This window comes from Takifugu rubripes, unplaced genomic scaffold (assembly GCF_901000725.2).
Source record: "Takifugu rubripes unplaced genomic scaffold, fTakRub1.2, whole genome shotgun sequence".
Taxonomy (NCBI): Eukaryota; Metazoa; Chordata; class Actinopteri; order Tetraodontiformes; family Tetraodontidae; genus Takifugu; species Takifugu rubripes.
The window spans coordinates 27,313-51,215 of NW_021821632.1; the positions used below are offsets into that span (position 1 = coordinate 27,313).

General features: G+C 44.2%; 3 protein-coding genes across 4 annotated transcripts; all 3 read left to right on the forward strand.

The window, feature by feature from the left end:
• Nucleotides 1-4,893: 4,893 nt before the first annotated feature.
• LOC101071311 (leukocyte elastase inhibitor-like) lies at nucleotides 4,894-17,497 on the forward strand. Its single transcript, XM_029831882.1, has 10 exons — nucleotides 4,894-4,942; nucleotides 5,016-5,197; nucleotides 5,680-5,820; nucleotides 5,958-6,075; nucleotides 6,138-6,280; nucleotides 7,016-7,093; nucleotides 7,214-7,303; nucleotides 7,376-7,556; nucleotides 7,642-7,909; nucleotides 17,452-17,497. The coding sequence occupies exons 2-9, from the start codon at nucleotides 5,021-5,023 to the stop codon at nucleotides 7,866-7,868; spliced, it is 1,155 nt and encodes a 384-aa protein (XP_029687742.1). The 5' UTR covers nucleotides 4,894-4,942; nucleotides 5,016-5,020; the 3' UTR covers nucleotides 7,869-7,909; nucleotides 17,452-17,497.
• On the forward strand, nucleotides 13,967-23,522 carry LOC101064522 (leukocyte elastase inhibitor-like). The gene is made up of 11 exons (XM_029831884.1): nucleotides 13,967-14,010; nucleotides 14,084-14,255; nucleotides 14,842-14,875; nucleotides 15,358-15,498; nucleotides 15,636-15,753; nucleotides 15,823-15,965; nucleotides 16,484-16,561; nucleotides 16,756-16,845; nucleotides 16,918-17,098; nucleotides 17,184-17,502; nucleotides 23,302-23,522. Exons 2-10 carry the CDS (start codon nucleotides 14,089-14,091, stop codon nucleotides 17,408-17,410), a joined length of 1,179 nt encoding a protein of 392 aa, XP_029687744.1. The 5' UTR covers nucleotides 13,967-14,010; nucleotides 14,084-14,088; the 3' UTR covers nucleotides 17,411-17,502; nucleotides 23,302-23,522.
• On the forward strand, nucleotides 18,811-23,502 carry LOC101062445 (leukocyte elastase inhibitor-like). 2 transcript variants are annotated; one of them, XM_029831867.1, is made up of 10 exons: nucleotides 18,865-19,107; nucleotides 19,397-19,578; nucleotides 20,631-20,726; nucleotides 21,156-21,296; nucleotides 21,434-21,551; nucleotides 21,621-21,763; nucleotides 22,284-22,361; nucleotides 22,555-22,644; nucleotides 22,717-22,897; nucleotides 22,983-23,502. In XM_029831867.1, the coding sequence occupies exons 2-10, from the start codon at nucleotides 19,402-19,404 to the stop codon at nucleotides 23,207-23,209; spliced, it is 1,251 nt and encodes a 416-aa protein (XP_029687727.1). In that variant the 5' UTR covers nucleotides 18,865-19,107; nucleotides 19,397-19,401; the 3' UTR covers nucleotides 23,210-23,502. The 2 variants fall into 2 exon arrangements, with proteins under 2 accessions (XP_029687728.1, XP_029687727.1); XM_029831868.1 differs by lacking the exon at nucleotides 20,631-20,726 and having other exon boundaries at nucleotides 18,811-19,107; nucleotides 22,983-23,256.
• Nucleotides 23,523-23,903: the final 381 nt, after the last annotated feature.

Genomic DNA, 23,903 nt, shown 5'->3' on the forward strand with positions numbered 1-23,903 from the left:
ATCAGGAGTTTTTATAGAGGAACTGTAACTTATCCTGTCTGGATGTGGAAGCTGGCAATATTTCACTGTGTAGGTGGTGTAACGGCTGCCTGTGAGGAAAACAGGCGTCCACATGTCCCCTTTCATGCACGTTCCACTTTGCTACATCGTATCTGCATAGAGAAGACTAGTTGGGCTCACCTGGATCCTTCTGTGTTGTCAGTGAACATTTGTTGAAGTCAAAAACATCTTGTTTTGTAGCTGCGCTGAGGTGACGCTTGGCTTCATTCGACTGAACATAGTTTTATGCTATCCTCAAGCACACCTCTTTAACCCAAGTACCTGAGCTTTAGCGAGGATTTTACATGACGATCAATGGTTTTGTTTTTGATTTGCCAAAATCAGATGCTTGCTCGTGCCCTGCAGCAGCAAACACCAGAGTTTGAGTACTTTTACACTTCTGTGTGAGATGGAGGTTGTCCTAAAATGCTGACCATTCACGTGTGTCTAAAGACCCAAAAGACCTGCAGGCCTTAACCCCTAACCCTCTGTTAGCACTGTAGGGCTGTTCACACCAGCTCTGAAACATCTGACGGTTGCTAAGAAAGGCTGGAGACAGATATGATACAAATATGACACAAGCTTTTATTGCCAGAGCACCACCAATGGGATAGGGAGAGAGGGCAAACATTGTCTTCATCCCAGATTCTTTGGCTGTTTTCACTGCCTCTACAATCCAACTGAACTATCATTTGTTCGCACTTGCAGAAACACAAGGTCTGTTTTTAACCATTACATTTGCTTCTATAGCTCTTTTTGTACTTTGAAGAATATGAGCCAAAACATGCAACAGATGCAGCAGAAGGCCTCGATGTAATGACTTTAACTGTTGAATTTCAAAAACTTGGATCTTCCCTTGAACATTAGTGGCGCAGATGTGTTTGATATCCTAAATTCATGTTTAATAAAATATTTGCGGTCAAGCTGCATAATTCTGTTTGTTTGCATTTTTAATCCGCACTGAAGGCACCTAAAGCCAGACGTATGAAGACGCACCTTGGCTCACACCGCCGGTGGGCTGTGGTAAATTCTCTATTTATGCATCTGCAGTCAACAAGCAGCATTCCAGCCTGAGTCTGAACCAATGCCAGATCATATACACCAGTTTCCGTCTCTGCATAGCCAACTAACCACACTGATGTCTAAGAAAGCCAAACCCCCCCCGAAACTCAAAAGGGACACGGAGTTTCCTTCAGTTTGGCCAGCACTACCTAAAACCTGACTCTAGAGCACCAAGATGGAAGCCTCCCAACTCAACGACGAGCACCCAGCTGAGACTTTGATACTGTTCAAGTACAGCGAGGATGATCACATTTCCTTTGCTTGTCCCAAACCTGTTCAATCAATCCCAACCCTGTTCTCATCCACGAGAAAAGTGGTCAGTTGAGAGCAGAGCAACGTGTCTGGGAAGCAAAAGAAGATGGAGTCTAAGTTCCAAGGCAAACTGAGGCTGGGACTGTTCATCAACATCCTGCTGAAGAGAAAAGTGATGTCAAGCCCAAGTGAAGTGCTGCCAGGAATCATTCTATTGTCAGGAAAAAATGCTTTCAGAGACCCATAGAAGCTAATAGGCAAACGAGCTATGGACCATCCGAGTTACCGTCCAAGACAAACAGTACAACTGTCTCCTTGATACGGAGCCACAATCTACTATAGTCACCAAATGATTCTATGACCAATACTCATCAGAACAACAGATCTAACCACCCCATGACCTTCTGAAAGTTGGAGGGGCCAGTGGTCAATCTGTGCCCTCCCTCAGATATGTTGAAGTGATCAATCACCTTCCCAAAACCTTGGAGGTGAATACTAAGTCCCAAGATTATCCTTGATTGTTTCAGATGGTGGAACGTCAGGATACAATGTTCTGATTGGAACAAACAGACACAATTTAGTGTACGATATGTACAAATAGAAAAGCCCAGCAAGCCATCATCATGTCCCAAACAGCTACAAGACAGTGCTAAAGGTACTTCAACTGCAACAGGAACCTCGTGACAGTAACATCAGAATGGTGATGCAAGGCAGGGGCCAAGAAAGTCAGCCCAGCTGGAGGAACACTTGTTCTTAATGGAGTGGCATCAGTTCAAGAGTTACTGAGAGGTCTGTCATCATGGAGTAGCCTTCTTTGTCCTGTCTCCCAGGAGGGTTGCAGGATAAGTGCTGTCTTATTGACCTACCATGCAGGCAGCCAAACAAACTACTGGTGGTTGTCTCAAATGATTTACATCATAATATTACCATCTTAGCCAAGATTTTGAGTGCAGAGCTCAGTGCAAACTGGACCGTTCTGTCTCAGAAAGAGAGTATCTGAACCAGTATACCCCAAGAGACTTGATCTCTTTATCTTTGTTGAGTCCTCGGTCCTTCCAGAATGGAAAGACAGAATCACCTAAAAACTGATCAACATGCCTGAGGTCTTTGCTCAGAATGACACGGACTTTAGAAGAACAAGCAAAGTCAAGCATCAGATAAAACTGTCTGATGAAACAACATTTAAACTCAGAGCTGGGCCAACACACTCACACTACGTAGAAGCCATCCGTGACCATGTTGGAGAACTTATCAACACTGAGGTGACTCATGAATGTGAGTCTCCATTCTCCTCCCAATCACTGCAGTCGGGAAGAAGAATTGCCAGCTCTGTACAGGAAATTAATCCAGCAGAAAATAAGAGGTTTATGGACTCCCAAAGATGGGCGACATCTTTGTCGCGTTCTATGGTAGCAAGTGGTTCAGAGTTCTCGATCTATTATCAGATTGAGGTCGATGAGGCTAATGAGACAAGACTGCCTTCATATGCCCCACTTGGTTTCAGCGACTTTAATTGGAAACCCCAGGGAGTGACAAATTCCCCAACTACCTTCCGGAGTGAGATGGAAAAGTGCATGAGGGAATAAAAGTTGCTGTTTTCCTGAATGACTTTGTGGTCGTCTCGAGAACTTTAGAAGAACACAACATCAAACTCACCAAGGTTCTCAGCCACATAAAGGAGTAGGAGCTCAAGCTGCCCCAAGAAAAATGTAAATTCTTTCAGTCCTCACTTTGGTTTTTGGGGCACGTGGTCTCGGAGCGGAGCGGACATCAATAGAAAAAATATTTCAGTGTTAAACATCTGGCCAGTGCCTCAGTACCTAAAACGATTGAAAGCCTTTCACAGACTTTGCAGATATTACAGGAAGTTTATTGAAGGCTATTCAAGTATAATGAAACCTTTGAATGACTCACCATCTGGCTATCCTCTCCTGAGAAACACTCCAAGTCCAAGGAAATGAGTGTCCAGTCCTACCACCCCAAGGAACCATTTCTGAACCAATGGACCCCTGTCTACCAACAGGCGATTGAGATGATAATAGAGAAGGTGACAATGTCCTCAGTTCTGGCTATCACAAGTCCTGCAGTTACTTACATTTTTCACACAGATGCAAGTTCCACTGGCCTCAGAACCACCTTAGATTAGGAGCAGGAGGGACAGCTGCCTGTCATTGTATACACAAGCAGAGTGCCATGGCATAGTGAATCCACAAGCATCTGTAGACAGACCTCTATGGCAAGCAGTGTGCAGTAGTCAGCGACAGCAATCTTACCTCAGCCAAACTTGATGCAACAAGCTACAGGTGTTTAGCATCTCTCGCTACCTTTTTTAAGCTCAAGTACTGCCCTGGGTACCCGAATGGAGATACCGATGCATTATCACAATGCTCCTATGGCAACTTGCGTGATGACCTCATCTCAAAAGGAGTGGAACAGATTCCATCAGGTCTCACAACCACATCTATCAGATCAGATAACATTGAAGCCCGTGGATTATGGGGTTGTGCTTTATCTCCTCTTGCCTCATATTCTATTAACACTATTACACTATTAAACGTAACATTTTCAGTTGCTGTCTTATTTCTGAGTTGCTCCTATATGTTACCTTCATACCAATCCTGCCTTTTATTGAGGAAATATCTCAACGCGTACGACTCCTGGCCAACTGCTTCACACCAGGACTCGATGCCATAACATCCTGACACCAGGATTGTGCATCAACAGGCCCAGTAATGAGCTTTCTCCCACACCACAACCTGGAAATGAGACAGTGGGTGTGGAGCCTGGCACCATCAGGAGTTTTTATAGAGGAACTGTAACTTATCCTTTCTGGATGTGCAAGCTGGCAATATTTCACTGTGTAGGTGGTGTAACGGCTGCCTGTGAGGAAAACAGGCGTCCACATGTCAGCTTCCATGCACGTTCCACTTTGCTACATCGTATCTGCATAGAGAAGACTAGTTGGGCTCACCTGGATCCTTCTGTGTTGTCAGTGAACATTTGTTGAAGTCAAAAACATCTTGTTTTGTAGCTGCACTGAGGTGACGCTCGGCTTCATTCAACTGAACAGAGTTTTATGCTATCCTCAAGCACACCTCTTTAACCCGAGTACCTGAGCTTTAGCGAGGATTTTACACAACGATCAATGATTTTGTTTTTGATTTGCCAAAATCAGATGCTTGCTCGTGCCCTGCAGCAGCAAACACCGGAGCTTGAGTACTTTTACACTTCTGCGTGAGATGGAGGTTGTCCTAAAATGCTGACCATTCACGTCTGTCTGAAGACCCAAATTACATGAAATTTTGAACAGGTGGTAAAAGAGAATTTAATGTTCTAATAAAACATCTGGCACAAAGCGGCTGGTCTCACATAGAGCAAAGGATGCTAGGTAACATCAAGATGGTTTCAGTTGGTTTCTCCTCCTTTTTTTGGTTGAATGTTTCATCATGACAGGTGACATCATCGAACAGACTCTGCCCACATCTGAACTCAAGTTGCTGTGATAAAACTAAAGTGACGCCGCCTTCAAAAGTCTTCCTGTCACGATTCAGCAGTGAAACACTCCTCATCTTCCTGAAGACAAGTACAGGTAAGTCGGTGATTTGGAAAGGTAAATGCCTTCATTTAGGAGAAAAACTAATGGACGCTCCCTTTGTGTTCAGGAAATATGGCAGCACCATCTCCTCTCTGCAAGGCCAACACCTCCTTCTCCCTGGCTCTGTTCAGAAAGCTGAGTGATAATGACACCACTGCAAACATCTTCTACTCTCCCTTCAGCATCTCCTCAGCTCTGGCTATGGTGCTGCTGGGGGCCCGAGGCAACACGGCTGCACAGATGTCAGAGGTACACCACTCAAACCCTGCAGCTGTGGACAAAACTAGCAGCAGCAATCCAGGTTACCACACAGGGTCAAACCTGGGGCTTTTTTATACTCAAATGCTAAAGTGACGCCACACCTTAGGACATCTGTGTGCTGCAAATGAAGGCGTTGCAGAGGCAGAGCAGGTCTCTGTGCTGGGTGAGGTGTGGCTTCTGGTAGATTTCTGACTGAACATGACACCGGAATGAGGGAGGCCTCGCCCCCCCCCACCCCACGCTCTGCAAGCTACTGTTGTGACATGTGATTTTTGCTTGTGCAGAATACAGTAAACTAGATGATCAGTATCAGGATTTAAAGGGAAATTGACTTCTGTTCTTCATCACTTGTGGCTCTAAACTGGATATGGAACCAAACAGTTGTTGGGGATTCAGTTATTTGAACAATTCTACATTCATATTAAAACATTTTCAAGATTATGTGTTGATGGGACTGTGTGTCTCCACAGAGCTTGAAAACGAAAGGTCTGGAGGACGACGTCCACGTCAGCTTCAGCCAGCTGCTGAACGAGCTCCACAAGGAAAATGCTCCGTACGCCCTCAGCGTTGCCAACAGACTGTACGGGGAACAGTCCTACCAGTTTGTTGAGGTGTGTGGGGCAGCCTGAAAGGCTGTAGTTTATTGTGTGGATGATGGAGCACAACCAGGCAGCTGATTGGCTGCAGAGGTATTGAAGAAGAGAATGCTCTTGTTTGATAGAAAGTGTAACTGTTTTGGTGCTTCCAGGATTTCTTAGGAAGCACCAAGAAGCACTACAGAGCAGAGCTGGAGTCTGTGGATTTCCGTGCTGCAGCAGAGACGTCACGCAGCAACATCAACAGCTGGGTGGAGAAACAAACAGAGGGTGGGTTTATGCACTCTCGTATATCTGAGTCACACTACAAACATCCTCAAACTGTCCTGTAGGTAAAATTAAGGATCTTCTGGGAAGTGATGATGTGACCGGTGACACCAGGTTGGTGCTGGTCAACGCCATCTACTTCAAAGGCAACTGGAACGAGCAGTTCAAGGAGAACGCCACCAGAGATGCAACATTTCACATCTCCAAGGTAACCGTGTTCAAGTAGTGCCACCAGCTGTGTGGAATGAAACAGCAGTCACAAATAGACAGACTTTATTGTCTGACAGATGATTCTTTGACAGGGCTCAACAGGCACATGAACAAATGTTGAAACATATGATTAGAAACTTCCATCCATCCATCCATCCTCTCCCGCTTATCCGGGGTCAGGTCGTGGGGGCAGCAGCCTAAGAAGAGAAGCCCAGACTTCCCTCTCCCCAGCTACTTCTTCCAGCTCATCCGGGGGGATCAGTCAAAAGACATAGTCTCTCCAACATGTCCTGGGTCTTCCCGGTAGCTTTATAGGAACAAACCCTTCTGTGAACCTCCTCACAACATTATCCCTGAGCCGTCTGGTGGTTTCATTGGACTTCCTGATGATATTTGTTCCCTCCGCGGCCCTCACTAGACAGATGTGTCTATAGTGAGATTGAAGGTGGAAGCGCAGGTGGACTCCATTTATGTAACTAGGTGCCTCCTGTAGGCAGTTGGATGTACTGGAAGTTATTGTCTTACACGTGCACACCAGCCTTTTCAGATCTTTCTGTGAAAGAAACCAAGAGTTTCTCCTGAATTTAGGATATTTTTTATCAGATTTTTACATTTTACATTTCATTTAAGGGATGTGTCAGAAATCTTAACATGGAGTTTGTATTGGAGTTATAAAGGGAGACTAAATAAACAACATCATTATTTTAAATGTTTTACCGACACTCGTTGACAGAACTCCTCCAAGCCAGTGAAAATGATGAACCAGACATCCAAGTTCCCCTTTGTCTTCATCTCTGAAGCCAACTGCCAGGTAGTCAATTCACTTATAAGATTCTGGTTATAACTTATCTTTCACATATTGACAGAGAGTGTTTGTTGTGTTAAGGACACAAACTGAGCAGATTTAAGGTTTTCTCTGTCCCCTGGACAGGTCCTGGAGCTGCCTTATGTTGGAAAGGAGCTCAGTATGCTGATCTTTCTCCCCAATCAAATAGAGGACAGCACCACAGGCCTTGAGAAGGTGGGACACTCAAATGCTCTGTTGGACATAAAAGTTAAGCTTAATGGATAAATGATTCATGTCCACTCTCAGCTGGAGAAGCTGCTGACCTATGACAACTTCATGGAGTGGACTCGTCCAGAAACAATGAAGGAGGTAGAAGTCCAAGTGGGTCTGCCACGGTTCAAGATGGAGGAGAAATGTAACATGAAGAACATCCTGGTCAGCATGGGCATGGTGGATGCCTTTAATGAAGCTGCGAGCGACTTCTCTGGTAGGAGACTTTCTCCAAAGAGCCTTTTCAGAAGAGACAAGCCATCATATTAATGGGAAATATTCTCTTTCCCTCTGACTGACAGGGATTTCTCCAGCCAATGACCTGTTCCTGTCAGATGTGGTTCACAAAGCTTTTGTGGAAGTCAATGAGGAGGGAACTGAGGCTTCTGCTGCCACTGGTGCTGTCTTCAAATTTCGCTGTGCAAGGCGAACTGAGACTTTTGTTGCAGACCATCCTTTCCTCTTCTTCATCAGACACAACCCCTCCAGGAACATTCTGTTTGCTGGTAGATATTGCTCTCCTGAGTGACCACTGAACCTTTAGGATGGTGGTGAACCACCTGTGCAGAGGTTTTATCTGCAGACTCCATTCCTGTTATCATGCTTCAGTAAATACGTCTTTACGACAATACGAAAATTTACATTTGGTGTCCCTCTGTCAATCAAAATCAGTCCTCAGTCCAAAATCAGTCCAATAATCACAGACTCATGTGTGACACAGACTTTTAACCAGACCCTTAATAAACCTGTCTTCACTCTGATATGATCAAATTCTGCCTGTGTCTATTTATTTTCCTCTTTTAGATCTGTGCAAAATTGTTATTTGTTCCTTGCATTAGGTTCAGAAATTACAAACATAAACAGCTTTAGTTTCAAATGTGATGCTGACTCTTTAATTGGACATTTATATAGGTGGAAGCCTGAATCTGAAGCTGACTGAATGGAAAGGAGACGGCAGAAGGAAATGGAAGATGTGATAGTGACTTAATAATGGAAGTAGGTGCTGAGAGAACAAAACAAAACTCAATGTAAAATAATAGTGGCCTACAAAGAGAGTTCAATTTATGAGGAAAGTGACAGTATGAGGATGAGGAAGGTCACAACATATTCATGAAAATGAAGCATGAAGGTGCTTCATTTGGCAAATCAAATTTATTCAGAGCCCAAAATCATTTTATTGTTGACACAGAGTGCTTTAGAATCTGCAGAGTTTTGACTTCCTCTGTCCTTAGACCCCTCAGCGGATCAGGAAAAACTTTTTTTTTTTTTAAACTGTTTTAGGGAAAAGAGCAAACCTGAAGGAGAGCCCCAGCTGAGGGATCCCTCTGCCTGGGGCCGACGGTGTCTCAGGCAAACTAATTTTTGATGAGATATGGTTAGCTGTTGATTGAATATTAATGTTGTTAGGTTACTCTATTTACTCTACTGAGATCCTTTGAATGCGAGACATAAGCGCATGTGGCAGCAGTAAGTAAAAGTAAATAAAAATGTGGGTCGGAGTCAGTCGTCACCTGTCTCAAGTTATTGCATAGCAGACTAAATAGTATGCTGTCTCGAATAAGAAGATATCACACTGGCAAATCCAAAAATGCTGATCATTCAGACACTGGTAATCATGTGATTAATGGAGAGATATGAGGAGAGAAAAGAATAATAACTTAAATTTGAACATATAGAATGTACTTTAAGGGGTGGAAAATCATTACATGCATTTATCAATTGAGAGCAAAGCAATGTGTCTGGGAAGCAAAGGAATGATCACCTAATTGTGGAGATTTTTAGATGGAGTCTCTGTTCCAAGGCAAACTGAGGCTGGAACTGTTTATCAACATCCTGCTGAAGAGAAAAGTGATGTCAAGCCCAAGTGAAGTGCTGCCAGGAATCATTCTATTGTCAGGAAAAAACACTTTCAGAGACCCATAGAAGATACCGTATTTTCACGACTATAAGGTGCACCTAAAACACTGAGATTTTCTCAAAAATCGACGGTGCGCCTTATAATATGGTGCGCCTTGTGTGTGGACTGAGTTCCAAAATCTGCTGTGCGCCTTTGGTGGGTGCACTATGGTAAACGCTCCGCCAATCAATTAGAGGCACACCTACGCGTAAGGATCCCCTAAAATGGCACCGGTCAAGCAAGACGCGTATGAATGAGGCTTACTTTAAACTGCAGGCCATCGAATATGCGGCTGAAAATGGCAATCGAGCAATCTTAGTGTTTTCGCTTTATGAGGAGACAGCATCTCTCCATACGTGCAAGGACAACTGTTGCGCAGCGGCTGCCAGCGGATTACCAGGAGAGGGTGGCCATCTTCCCTAACCCTAACCCTAACCAGGAGAGGGTGGCCATCTTCCCTAACCCTAACCAGGAGAGGGCGGCCATCTTCCCTAACCCTAACCAGGAGAGGGTGGCCATCTTCCCTAACCCTAACCAGGAGAGGGTGGCCATCTTCCCTAACCCTAATCAGGAGAGGGTGGCCATCTTCCCTAACCCTAACCAGGAGAGGGTGGCCATCTTCCCTAACCCTAACCCTAACCAGGAGAGGGTGGCCATCTTCCCTAACCCTAACCCTAACCAAGAGAGGTTGGCCATCTTCCCTAACCCTAACCCTAACCCTAACCAAGAGAGGGTGGCCATCTTCCCTAACCCTAACCATAACCAGGAGAGGGTGGCCATCTTCCCTAACCAGGAGAGGGTGGCCATCTTCCCTAACCCTAACCAGGAGAGGGTGGCCATCTTCCCTAACCCTAACCCTAACCAGGAGAGGGTGGCCATCTTCCCTAACCCTAACCAGGAGAGGGTGGCCATCTTCCCTAACCCTAACCAGGAGAGGGTGGCCATCTTCCCTAACCCTAACCCTAACCAGAAGAGGGCGGCCATCTTCCCTAACCCTAACCCTAACCAGGAGAGGGCGGCCATTTTCCTCACCTACTGCCATGACAAGATAACCGCGCCCAGCCACATTACCAACATGGATGAGATCCCTCTGACTTCTAACATCCCTTTGACCCACAAAGTGGAGAAAAACGGACCAGCACGGTGGCGATACGCACAACGGGGCACTAGAAGTCGTCGTTCACCGTGGTTCTCGGCTGCCACGGAAACGGACAGAGCGCTGGATGATGGAAGGCGAACACTCCTTCACAAAGACTATGAGGCAGCGGCGGGCAAGTTATGCCACCATATGTGGGTGGATTGTAGACGCATGGGCTATGATACCGTCTTCATGTATTGTAAGAGCTTTCACAAAAGGCGACATCAACGCTGAAGCGGAACCGGTCGGTGAGTCCGATTCAGATGATTAATAAGAGGAATTCGGGGTGTTGGACATTGAAATAGTGCAGCTGTTTAATTTAGATACAGAAGATGAAAACTTTGATGGTTCTGTGGCGGAAGAATGAATATTTTGTTCAATAAATGTGTCGAAACTCACTGTTTTACTTCCGTTGTCATTTTTTACTGAATGTTTCAGCATGCGCCTAATAATACGGTGCACCTTATGTATGTTTTAAATACAGAAATAGCACCCATAACTGAGACTGCGCCTTTTAATACAGTGCGCCCTATGGTCGTGAAAATACGGTAATAGGCAAACGAGCTATGGACCATCCGAGTTACCGTCCAAGACAAACAGTACAACTGTCTCCTTGATACGGAGCCACAATCTACTATAGTCACCAAGTGATTCTAAGAGAGAAAAGTGATGTCAAGCCCAAGTGAAGTGCTGCCAGGAATCATTCTATTGTCAGGAAAAAATGCTTTCAGAGACCCATAGAAGCTAATAGGCAAAAGAGCTATGGACCATCCGAGTTACCATCCAAGACAAACAGTACAACTGTCTCTTTGCCACAATCTACTATAGTTACCAAGTGATTCTATGACCAATACTCATCAGAACAACAGATCGAACCACCCCATGACCTTCTGAAAGTTGAAGGGGCCAGTGGTCAATCTGTGCCCTCCCTCAGATATGTTGAAGTGATCAATCACCTTCCCAAAACCTTGGAGGTGAATACTAAGTCCCAACATTGTCCTTGATTGTTTCAGATGGTGGAACGTCAGGATACAATGTTCTGATTGGAACAAACAGACACAATTTAGTGTACGATATGTACAAATAGAAAAGCCCAGCAAGCCATCATCATGTCCCAAACAGCTACAAGACAGTGCTAAAGGTACTTCAACTGCAACAGGAACCTCGTGACAGTAACATCAGAATGGTGATGCAAGGCAGGGGCCAAGAAGTCAAGCATCAGATAAAACTGTCTGATGAAACAACATTTAAACTCAGGGCTGGGCCAACACACTCACACTACGTAGAAGCATTCCGTGACCATGTTGGAGAACTTATCAACACTGAGGTGACTCATGAATGTGAGTCTCCATTCTCCTCCCAATCACTGCAGTCAGGAAGAAGAATTGCCAGCTCTGTACAGGAAATTAAACCAGCAGACAATAAGAGGTTTATGGACTCCCAAAGATGGGCGACACCTTTGTCGCGTTCTATGGTAGCAAGTGGTTCAGAGTTCTCGATCTATTATCAGATTGAGGTCGATGAGGCTAATGAGACAAGACTGCCTTCATATGCCCCACTTGGTTTCAGCGACTTTAATTGGAAACCCCAGGGAGTGACAAATTCCCCAAGTACCTTCCGGAGTGAGATGGAAAAGTGCATGAGGGAATAAAAGTTGCTGTTTTCCTGAATGACTTTGTGGTCGTCTCGAGAACTTTAGAAGAACACAACATCAAACTTACCAAGGTTCTCAGCCACATAAAGGAGTAGGAGCTCAAGCTGCCCCAAGAAAAATGTAAATTCTTTCAGTCCTCACTTTGGTTTTTGGGGCACGTGGTCTCGGAGCAGGGAGCGGACATCAATCAAAAAAATATTTCAGTATTAAACATCTGGCCAGTGCCTCAGTACCTGAAAGGATTGAAAGCCCTTCACAGACTTTGCAGATATTACAGAAAGTTTATTGAAGGCTATTCAAGTATAATGAAACCTTTGAATGACTCACCATCAGGCTATCCTCTCCTGAGAAACACTCCAAGTCCAAGGAAATTAGTGTCCAGTCCTACCACCCCAAGGAACCATTTCTGAACCAATGGACCCCTGTCTACCAACAGGCGATTGAGATGATAATAAAGAAGGTGACAATGTCCTCAGTTCTGGCCATCACAAGTCCTGCAGTTACTTACATTTTTCACACAGATACAAGTTCCACTGGCCTCAGAACCACCTTAGATTAGGAGCAGGAGGGACAGCTGCCTGTTATTGTATACACAAGCAGAGTGCCATGGCATAGTGAATCCTGCTATCCAGCTCACAAGCATCTGTAGACAGACCTCTATGGCAAGCAGTGCGCAGTAGTCAGCGACAGCAATCTTACCTCAGCCAAACTTGATGCAACAAGCTACAGGTGTTTAGCATCTCTTGCTACCTTTTTTAAGCTCAAGTATTGCCCTGGGTACCCGAATGGAGATACCGATGCATTATCACAATGCTCCTATGGCAACTTGTGTGATTACCACTCATCTCAAAAGGAGTGGAACAGATTCCATCGGGTCACACAACCACATCTATCAGATCAGATAACATTGAAGCCCGTGGATTATGGGGTTGTGCTTTATCTCCTCTTGCCTCATATTCTGTTAAAACTATTACACTATTAAACATAACATTTTCAGTTGATGACTTATTTCTGAGTTGCTTCTATATGTTACCTTCATACCAATCCTGCCTTTTATTGAGGAAATATCTCACACCAGGACTCGATGCCATAACCTGACACCAGGATTGTGCATCAACAGGCCCAGTAATGAGCTTTCTCCCACACCACAACCTGGAAATGAGACAGTGGGTGTGGAGCCTGGCACCATCAGGAGTTTTTATAGAGGAACTGTAACTTATCCTGTCTGGATGTGCAAGCTGGCAATATTTCACTGTGTAGGTGGTGTAACGGCTGCCTGTGAGGAAAACAGGCGTCCACATGTCCCCTTTCATGGACGTTCCACTTTGCTACATCGTATCTGCATAGAGAAGACTAGTTGGGCTCACCTGGATCCTTCTGTGTTGTCAGTGAACATTTGTTGAAGTCAAAAACATCTTGTTTTGTAGCCGCGCTGAGGTGACGCTTGGCTTCATTCGACTGAACATAGTTTTATGCTATCCTCAAGCACACCTCTTTAACCCGAGTACCTGAGCTTTAGCGAGGATTTTACACAACGATCAATGATTTTGTTTTTGATTTGCCAAAATCAGATGCTTGCTCGTGCCCTGCAGCAGCAAACACTGGAGCTTGAGTACTTTTACACTTCTGTGTGAGATGGAGGTTGTCCTAAAATGCTGACCATTCACGTCTGTCTGAAGACCTAAATTACATAAAATTTTGAACAGGTGGCAAAAGAGAATTTAATGTTCTAATAAAACATCTGGCACAAAGCAGCTGGTCTCACATAGAGCAAAGGATGCTAGGTAACATCAAGATGGTTTCAGTTGGTTTCTCCTTTTTTTGGTTGAATGTTCCATCATGACAGGTGACATCATCGAACAGACTCTGCCCACATCTAAACTCAGGTTGCTTTGAAAATACTAAAGTGGCGCCGCCTTCAAAAGTCTTCCTGTCACGATTCAGCAGCGAAACACTTCTCATCTTCCTGAAGACAAGTACAGGTAAGTCGGTGATTTGGAAAGGTAAATGCCTTCATTTCGTAGAACAACTAATGGACACTCCCTTTGTGTTTAGGAAATATGGCAGCACCATCTCCTCTCTGCAAGGCCAACACCTCCTTCTCCCTGGCTCTGTTCAGAAAGCTGAGTGATAATGACACCACTGCAAACATCTTCTACTCTCCCTTCAGCATCTCCTCAGCTCTGGCTATGGTGCTGCTGGGGGCCCGAGGCAACACGAGTCACGGGTGCAGTTAGGACCCAAATGCAGCACTCTGAAAAGCTGGACCGTAGTAAAGACTTTTATTAACCCACGGGCAAACAGGTACTCAGGCAGACCAGGAAACACAGAAAATAGTACGTTCCTCCAGCTCTGGGCCCGCACAAAGTCTAGGAGTTGCAGGCTCGGGGAGTGGAACGAGCAGCAGCGAAGTCGGGGCCGGGCGGAGAAGTCTAAACCAGGTGAGCAGACAGGAACCAGAGACGCTGAGGCAGAAGTCGTAGTCAGGGGCAGAAAGCAGGTAGATTGTCCGGGGAACAGGCAAGGCAGGCAGGCAGAACGAAGACAGGCAGGGTCGGCAACGGGCAAACCGGCAGGGAAACAACGCTGGAAAGTCTTGCATGGACGCAGAGGAACAATCTGGCACTGAGTGAGTGTGAGGCTGGAGAATATATACACTGGTAGGTGAGCTGATTGATGAGTGAGGGCAGGTGTGTGATCAGTGACTGAGAGCAGGTGTGTGATCCGTGACTGAGAGCAGGTGTGGTGATCAGAGGGTGTGGTGTGAGCAGGGCAGTGGAAAAGTACTGGGACAGGAGGGAACTGGAGAAAAGGGGCTGTGACAACACGGCTGCACAGATGTCAGAGGTACACCACTCAAACCCTGCAGCTGTGGACAAAACTATCAGCAGCAATCCAGGTTACCACACAGGGTCAAACCTGGGGCTTTCTTATGCTCAAATGCTAAAGTGACGCCACACCTTAGGACATCTGTGTGCTGCAAATGAAGGCGTTGCAGAGGCAGAGCAGGTCTCTGTGGTGGGTGAGGTGTGACTTCTGGCAGATTCCTGACTGAACATGTCACCTGAGTGAGGGAGGCCTCGCCCCCCCCCACCCCACGCTCTGCAAGCTACTGTTGTGACATGTGATTTTTGCTTGTGCAGAATACAATAAACTGGATGATCGGTCTGAGGATTTAAAGGGAAATTGACTTCTGTTCTTCATCACTTGTTGCTCTAAACTGGATATGGAACCAAACAGTTGTTGGGGATTCAGTTATTTGAACAATTCTACATTCATATTAAAACATTTTCAAGGTTATGTGTTGGTGGGACTGTGTGTCTCCACAGAGCTTGAAAACGAAAGGTCTGGAGGACGACGTCCACGTCAGCTTCAGCCAGCTGCTGAACGAGCTCCACAAAGAAAATGCTCCGTACGCCCTCAGTGTTGCCAACAGACTGTACGGGGAACAGTCCTACCAGTTTGTTGAGGTGTGTGGGGCAGCCTGAAAGGCTGTAGTTTATTGTGTGGATGATGGAGCACAACCAGGCAGCTGATTGGCTGCAGAGGTATTGAAGAAGAGAATGCTCTTGTTTGATAGAAAGTGTAACTGTTTTGGTGCTTCCAGGATTTCTTAGGAAGCACCAAGAAGCACTACAGAGCAGAGCTGGAGTCTGTGGATTTCCGTGCTGCAGCAGAGACGTCACGCAGCAACATCAACAGCTGGGTGGAGAAACAAACAGAGGGTGGGTTTATGCACTCTCGTATATCTGAGTCACACTACAAATATAAAACATCCTCAAACTCTCCTGTAGGTAAAATTAAGGATCTTCTGGCAAAGGGGATTGTGACCGGTGACACCAGGTTGGTGCTGGTCAACGCCATCTACTTCAAAGGCAACTGGAACAAGCAGTTCAAGGAAAAAGCCACCAGAGATGCAACATTTCACATCTCCAAGGTAACCATGGTCAAGTAGTGCCACCAGCTGTGTGGAATGAAACAGCAGTCAGGCACAAGTACAGTATTTAATCTGTGGTTATTTGCCAATAAAAGAGCAAATGTTTCAGACTTGTTTGATTCAGGCACCTTTACTTTTCCAGTTTGTGTTACAACACTCAACTGTTACATGTAATTCATCCACTTCTGCAGTGATACCAAATCTAAGTTTAATATTCCTTCATGTGATGATAGCAGCAACAGCAATAATCCAGATGTCTTCCTCCTAATATTTCTGTTGTGTTGGGTGTGGAGATGGTTCTGTGCTGCTGTTGTGTATTCATGATACTCGGTAATGACACAAGACAGGATTGATAAAGTTGTCACATGATATTTTATTCCACAATCGGTTACATTTCCCAAAAATTAAAACTTTTCCTCTTAATTGCTTGGGGGTAATAGAGTGCCCACATTTTGTCATGTTATAAGCACAAATGTATTTTACTGGGTTTTTCTTTTCTTACACACTCTTTTCTACAGAACTCCTCCAAGCCGGTGAAAATGATGCACCAGTCATCCAAGTTCCCCTTTACATTTATCCCTGAGGCCACCTGTCAGGTAGGCAATTCAGAAAAAAACTGTCAATAAATACAGTAAAATGATTTGCTAGTAGAGGAAGTTAAGCAGGTTTTCAATAATTGAATGTATAAGATTCTGGTTATAACTGTATCTTTCACATATTGACAGAGAGTGTTTGTTGTGTTTAGGACACAAATTGAGCAGATTTAAGGTTTTCTCTGTCCCCTGGACAGGTCCTGGAGCTGCCTTATGTTGGAAAGGAGCTCAGTATGCTGATCTTTCTCCCCAAACAAATGGAGGACAGCACCACAGGCCTTGAGAAGGTGGGACACTCAAGCGTTCTGTTGGACATAAAAGTTAAGCTTAATGGATAAATGATTCATGTCCACTCTCAGCTGGAGAAGCTGCTGACCTATGACAACTTCATGGAGTGGACTCGTCCAGACACGATGGATGTAGTCGAAGTCCAGGTGGGTCTGCCACGGTTCAAGATGGAGGAGAAATGTAACATGAAGAACATCCTGGTCAGCATGGGCATGGTGGATGCCTTTGATGTAGCCGCGAGCGACTTCTCTGGTAGGAGACTTTCTCCAAAGAGCCTTTTCAGAAGAGACAAACCATCATATTAATGGGAAATATTCTCTTTCCCTCTGACTGACAGGCATGTCTCCAGCCAATGACCTGGTCCTGTCAGATGTGGTTCACAAAGCTTTTGTGGAAGTCAATGAGGAGGGAACTGAGGCTGCTGCTGCCACTGGTGTTGTTGCGAATTCCTACAGTGCAAGACACTCTGAGAGATTCTATGCAGACCATCCTTTCCTCTTCTTCATCAGACACAACCCCTCCAGGAACATTCTGTTTGCTGGTAGATATTGCTCTCCTGAGTGACCACTGAACCTTTAGGATGGTGGTGAACCACCTGTGCAGAGGTTTTATCTGCTTTATCTGCAGACTCCATTCCTGTTATCATGCTTCAGTAAATACGTCTTTACGACAATACGAAAATTTACATCTGGTGTCCCTCTGTCAATCAAAGTCAGTCCTTTTATTGACTTGCTAACATTATTTCAAGGGGTTGTAATAATCACAGGCTGATGTGTGACACAGACTTTTAACCTGACCCTTAATAAACCTGTCTTCACTCTGATATGATCAAATTCTGCCTGTGTCTATTTATTTTCCTCTTTTAGATCTGTGCAAAACTGTTATTTGTTCCTTGCATTAGGTTCAGAAATCACAAACATAAACAGCTTTAGTTTCAAATGTGATGCTGACTCTTTAATTGGACATTTATATGGGTGGAAGCCTGAATCTGAAGCTGACTGAATGGAAAGGAGACGGCAAAAGGAAATGGAAGATGTGATAGTGACTTAAGAATGGAAGTAGGTGCTGAGAGAACAAAACAAAACTCAATGTAAAATAATAGTGGCCTACAAAGAGAGTTCAATTTATGAGGAAAGTGACAATATGAGGATGAGGAAGGTCACAACATATTCATGAAAATGAAGCATGAAGGTGCTTCATTTGGCAAATCAAATTTATTCAGAGCCCAAAATCATTTTATTGTTGACTCCGAGTGCTTTAGAATCTGCAGAGTTTTGACTTCCTCTGTCCTTAGACCCCTCAGCAGATGAGGAAAAACGTTTCTTTTTCTTTTTTTTAATTCTTTTAGGGAAAAGAGCAAACCTGAAGGAGAGCCCCAGCTGAGGGATCCCTCTGCCTGGGGCCGACGATGTCTCAGGCAAACTAATTTTTGATGAGAAACGGTTAGCTGTTGATTGAATATTAATGTTGTTAGGTTACTCTATTTACTCTACTGAGATCCTTTTCATGCAAGACATAAGCGCATGTGGCAGTAGTAAGTAAAAGTAAATAAAAATGTGGGTCGGAGTCAGTCGTCACCTGTCTCAAGTTATTGCATAGCAGACTAAATAGTATGCTGTCTCGAATAAGAAGATATCACACTGGCAAATCCAAAAATGCTGATCATTCAGACACTGGTAATCATGTGTTTAATGGAGAGATATGAGGAGAGGAAAGAATAATAGCTTAAATTTGAACATATAGAATGTACTTTAAGGGGTGGAAAATTATTACACGCATTTATTAAGTTTTTGTTGAAGGAGAAAATCTAGTTCAGGGTTCTGCTTGTTCCCTCCTTTTTCGACCATTTCCTGATTCACCCTCCAGCCTGGTCGGTGGCGGAAATGCGCCTTTGTTGACAGAAGAAGAGGAAGAACGAAGAAGAAGAAAAAGACGACGAAGAAGAAGAAAAAGACGACGAAGAAGAAGAGACGAGGAAAAGTTCTTTTTTTTTTTTAAATTAATTGGATTTTTTGTTATTTATTTATTTTCCTTCTCTTTCTATGTGTATTTTGTATTATACCTCTGGTTAAAAGCTGTGTTTTCGAATGTTATTGTTGCTAAAATATTTAAAAGCAGAAGTATGACAGGTGACGTCACGGAACCGACTCGCCCCTTTGCTCACATACAAGAGTGACATCGCCTTTAAAAGTCTCCCTGTCAAGGTTCAGCAGTCAAACACTCCTCGTCCTCCTGAAGACAAGAAGGTCCAAATACTGCAGGTGATTTGAAGACATTTACCCGACACGCTAAACTTCAGATTTTGAAATCGATTCTTCTGCGGCTTCGATGTTCCAGAGTCAACAAAGTTTAGTCTGCAGTAGTTCTGCATTTGCCGTGTCGTGTTTTTACTTCATTTAGCAGAACAACTTCTAGTTGAATAGTTTATGTACACGTGAATGATCATATTGTAACACTTTTAGTACGGTTAGTTTTTGATTATTGCTTCATTTCTGTTTCTTCGGGAATTTTGTCCAACTAAAGTCAGACTGACAACACGCTTGTTTTTAGGAAATATGGCAGCACCATCTCCTCTCTGCAAGGCCAACACCTCCTTCTCCCTGGCTCTGTTCAGAAAGCTGAGTGATAATGACACCACTGCAAACATCTTCTACTCTCCCTTCAGCATCTCCTCAGCTCTGGCTATGGTGCTGCTGGGGGCCCGAGGCAACACGGCTGCACAGATGTCAGAGGTACACCACTCAAACCCTGCAGCTGTGGACAAAACTAGCAGCAGCAATCCAGGTTACCACACAGGGTCAAACCTGGGGCTTTCTTATACTCAAATGCTAAAGTGACGCCACACCTTAGGACATCTGTGTGCTGCAAATGAAGGCGTTGCAGAGGCAGAGCAGGTCTCTGTGGTGGGTGAGGTGTGGCTTCTGGCAGATTCCTGGCTGAACATGTCACCAGAATGAGGGAGGCCTCGCTCCCCCCACGCTCTGCAAGCTACTGTTGTGACATGTGATTTTTGCTTGTGCAGAATACAGTAAACTAGATGATCGGTCTCAGCCACCTGATGCAGCTGGATTATCATCTGGCGCTGCGATCATGTCACGGACAGCGAGGAGCTTTCACCAGACCTGTTTTAATGGAATTTTGAGCATGTTCTAATGGTGAACTCTCCTTGAAGGGTTCAGCCTTGCAGTGGGTGTGTGACAGTGGGTGGTATTGTAGCAGGTAATCACCAGAACATCCAGTTGTGTGAACTGGTTTGGTATAACTTGATCTTTAAGCAGCTTCTAGAGAAATACTGAAGATCTGTGATCTCAGCAATATCTTAACATGAAGTTGCAAATGACTTTCATGATTACAGATGTGTCTCTGTTAATCAGTATTAGCTCCTTGGGACAGATAATAGAAATTGGCTGTTCATTCTTTAAGAATAGCCAATTTTTTTCAGTTGCAAAAAAAACCCATTTAAAAACTCTGGACCTCAGTGACTTCAGTCGGTCAAAGTTCTTAGCTTGAGTTGTGACGTAATCAATATAGAGTACAGTCAAAGATTGGGTGTGGTTCCACTCCCACAGCTTGACAGCCCTCATTGTCAATGGAAATCTTTAGGAAGCTCCATAGCGGCTACATACTTTGTGATATAACGGTCATTGTTACAACATTTTATGATGTGGTGGGTAATATCCTATTCAAAGACAATTCATTGAGCTTCATTTATCATCTAATACCTGTACAACAAGAAGAAGATTCTGTTTTGTTAAATATGACAAAACACCAGTTGCCTTTATAGGTCCTCTACTTCACTGAGGCAGAGATGCCAAAAGATGCAGAGCAACAACAACAACAGCAGCAACAACAACAAATGAGGCTGCCAGACTTTCTGAAGGTGGTAAAAGACACCAACTAAGATGTGGTTTACTAACTGGAATGCTTCTTTATTGGCACTAACGGCCTGGGTGATGCTTTCTGGTGTGGGGACTCCTCTGAATGTGAGAATTCAAAGGGAAATTTGGCTTTTCTCTTGCTGTTCCAACCTGGATATGGAAGAAAACAGCAACAGAAGACAGAACCCTGGTTCTTCAGTTCTGTTGACTGAAGGTGGACAGGTTAGGGGGAGAGGAAAGTCCACCTGGCTTTTGTAGTTTTCTTCCACTTTATAGCAGCTCTTGGGAATTCAGCCCATGTTCGGATGGTGTGTCTAAAAATTGGTGTTTAAACAATGCAAATGTTGATTCTCCTGCATAAAGGCGTCCATCGCTATGAGGTGTAACATAATTAAATAGTCACTAATCGCACTGTCTTGTTGTCTCCACAGAGCTTGAAAACGAAAGGTCTGGAGGACGACGTCCACGTCAGCTTCAGCCAGCTGCTGAACGAGCTCCACAAGGAAAATGCTCCGTACGCCCTCAGCGTTGCCAACAGACTGTACGGGGAACAGTCCTACCAGTTTGTTGAGGTGTGTGGGGCAGCCTGAAAGGCTGTAGTTTATTGTGTGGATGATGGAGCACAACCAGGCAGCTGATTGGCTGCAGAGGTATTGAAGAAGAGAATGCTCTTGTTTGATAGAAAGTGTAACTGTTTTGGTGCTTCCAGGATTTCTTAGGAAGCACCAAGAAGCACTACAGAGCAGAGCTGGAGTCTGTGGATTTCCGTGCTGCAGCAGAGACGTCACGCAGCAACATCAACAGCTGGGTGGAGAAACAAACAGAGGGTGGGTTTATGCACTCTCGTATATCTGAGTCACACTACAAATATAAAACATCCTCAAACTGTCCTGTAGGTAAAATTAAGGATCTTCTGGCAAAGGGGATTGTGACCGGTGACACCAGGTTGGTGCTGGTCAACGCCATCTACTTCAAAGGCAACTGGGACAAGCAGTTCAAGGAAAAAGCCACCAGAGATGCAACATTTCACATCTCCAAGGTAACCGTGTTCAAGTAGTGCCAACAGCTGTGTGGACTGAAACAGCAGTCAGGCACAAGTACAGTATTTAATCTGTGGTTATTTGCCAATAAAAGAGCAAATGTTTCAGACTTGTTTGATTCAGGCACCTTTACTTTTCCAGTTTGTGTTACAAGACTCACAACTGTTACATGTAATTCATCCACTTCTGCAGTGATACCAAATCTAAATTTAATATTCCTTCATGTGATGATAGCAGCAACAGCAATAATCCAGATGTCTTCCTCCTAATATTTCTGTTGTGTTGGGTGTGGAGATGGTTCTGTTCTGCTGTTGTGTATTCATGATACTCGGTAATGACACAAGACAGGATTGATAAAGTTGTCACATGATATTTTATTCCACAATCGGTTACATTTCCCGAAAATTAAAACTTTTCCTCTTAATTGCTTGGGGGTAATAGAGTGCCCACATTTTGTCATGTTATAAGCACAAATGTATTTTACTGGGTTTTTCTTTTCTTACACGCTCTTTTCTACAGAACTCCTCCAAGCCGGTGAAAATGATGCACCAGTCATCCAAGTTCCCCTTTACATTTATCCCTGAGGCCACCTGTCAGGTAGGCAATTCAGAAAAAACTGTCAATAAATACAGTAAAATGATTTGTTAGTAGAGGAAGTTAAGCAGGTTTTCAATAATTGAATGTATAAGATTCTGGTTATAACTGTATCTTTCACATATTGACAGAGAGTGTTTGTTGTCTTTAGGACACAAACTGAGCAGATTTAAGGTTTTCTCTGTCCCCTGGACAGGTCCTGGAGCTGCCTTATGTTGGAAAGGAGCTCAGTATGCTGATCTTTCTCCCCAATCAAATGGAGGACAGCACCACAGGCCTTGAGAAGGTGGGACACTCAAACGTTCTGTTGGACATAAAAGTTAAGCTTAATGGATAAATGATTCATGTCCACTCTCAGCTGGAGAAGCTGCTGACCTATGACAACTTCATGGAGTGGACTCGTCCAGACATGATGGATGTAGTCGAAGTCCAGGTGGGTCTGCCACGGTTCAAGATGGAGGAGAAATGTAACATGAAGAACATCCTGGTCAGCATGGGCATGGTGGATGCCTTTGATGTAGCCGCGAGTGACTTCTCTGGTAGGAGACTTTCTCCAAAGAGCCTTTTCAGAAGAGACAAGCCATCATATTAATGGGAAATATTCTCTTTCCCTCTGACTGACAGGCATGTCTCCAGCCAATGACCTGGTCCTGTCAGAAGTGATTCACAAAGCTTTTGTGGAAGTCAATGAGGAGGGAACTGAGGCTGCTGCTGCCACTGGTGCTGTCATGAATCTCCGCAGTGCAAGACACTCTGAGAGATTCTATGCAGACCATCCTTTCCTCTTCTTCATCAGACACAACCCCTCCAGGAACATTCTGTTTGCTGGTAGATATTGCTCTCCTGAGTGACCACTGAACCTTGAGGATGGTGGTGAACCACCTGTGCAGAGGTTTTATCTGCTTTATCTGCAGACTCCATTCCTGTTATCATGCTTCAGTAAATATGTCTTTGTCTTTGTGCCTTCTGGACCTTTTGATTGTTGCACTACTGGCATTTTGCACTGATATTGAGAAACAAATTCATTTAATTTACATCTGGTGTGCCTCTGCCAATAAAAGTCAGTCCTTTTATTGACTTGCTAACATTATTTCAAGGGTTTGTAATAATCACAGATGTGTAACACGGCCTTTAAACCTAAAAATAAAGACATGGAAAAGCTTCTACAGGCTATTGTGTGATGAGATGCATCTACAGCGTCGCAGGTGTTCGGCTGGATCCCAGGTGAGAGCAGCTGGTGAGATCAGCCTGCTACGATTATTTTTTTCCTGTTTGTAATGTGTTTTATGATTGGGTAAATAATGTTAATAAAATAAAAAGTGATATTGTTATTTAACACCACACTTAAAAATTAACAAAATAAACGCTTGACGTTTATTTCAATGTCGATTCATTGATTGCATATCGAAAAGGTATTTTCGGACCGCCTCGGCTTCCGTAGTTTAGTCATTGACAATAGTTGTGGACATAAACAGAGCAGGAATAACATGAAATTGTGGCCAGGTGGCAAATGAAATATCTTGATGTTATAAAAATTCTGCTATA

Coding starts and splice junctions, on each gene's coding strand:
- LOC101071311 (XM_029831882.1), top strand. CDS start 5,021: ATGGCAGCACCATCTCCTCTCTGCAAGGCCAACACCTCCTTCTCCCTG. Junction 6,076..6,137: donor GGTGGAGAAACAAACAGAGG/GTGGGTTTATGC, acceptor ACTGTCCTGTAG/GTAAAATTAAGGATCTTCTG. Junction 7,094..7,213: donor TCTCTGAAGCCAACTGCCAG/GTAGTCAATTCA, acceptor TCCCCTGGACAG/GTCCTGGAGCTGCCTTATGT.
- LOC101064522 (XM_029831884.1), top strand. CDS start 14,089: ATGGCAGCACCATCTCCTCTCTGCAAGGCCAACACCTCCTTCTCCCTG. Junction 14,256..14,841: donor CGAGGCAACACGAGTCACGG/GTGCAGTTAGGA, acceptor ACTGGAGAAAAG/GGGCTGTGACAACACGGCTG. Junction 15,754..15,822: donor GGTGGAGAAACAAACAGAGG/GTGGGTTTATGC, acceptor ACTCTCCTGTAG/GTAAAATTAAGGATCTTCTG.
- LOC101062445 (XM_029831867.1), top strand. CDS start 19,402: ATGGCAGCACCATCTCCTCTCTGCAAGGCCAACACCTCCTTCTCCCTG. Junction 19,579..20,630: donor CGGCTGCACAGATGTCAGAG/GTACACCACTCA, acceptor TTGCCTTTATAG/GTCCTCTACTTCACTGAGGC. Junction 21,764..22,283: donor CAACATTTCACATCTCCAAG/GTAACCGTGTTC, acceptor TCTTTTCTACAG/AACTCCTCCAAGCCGGTGAA.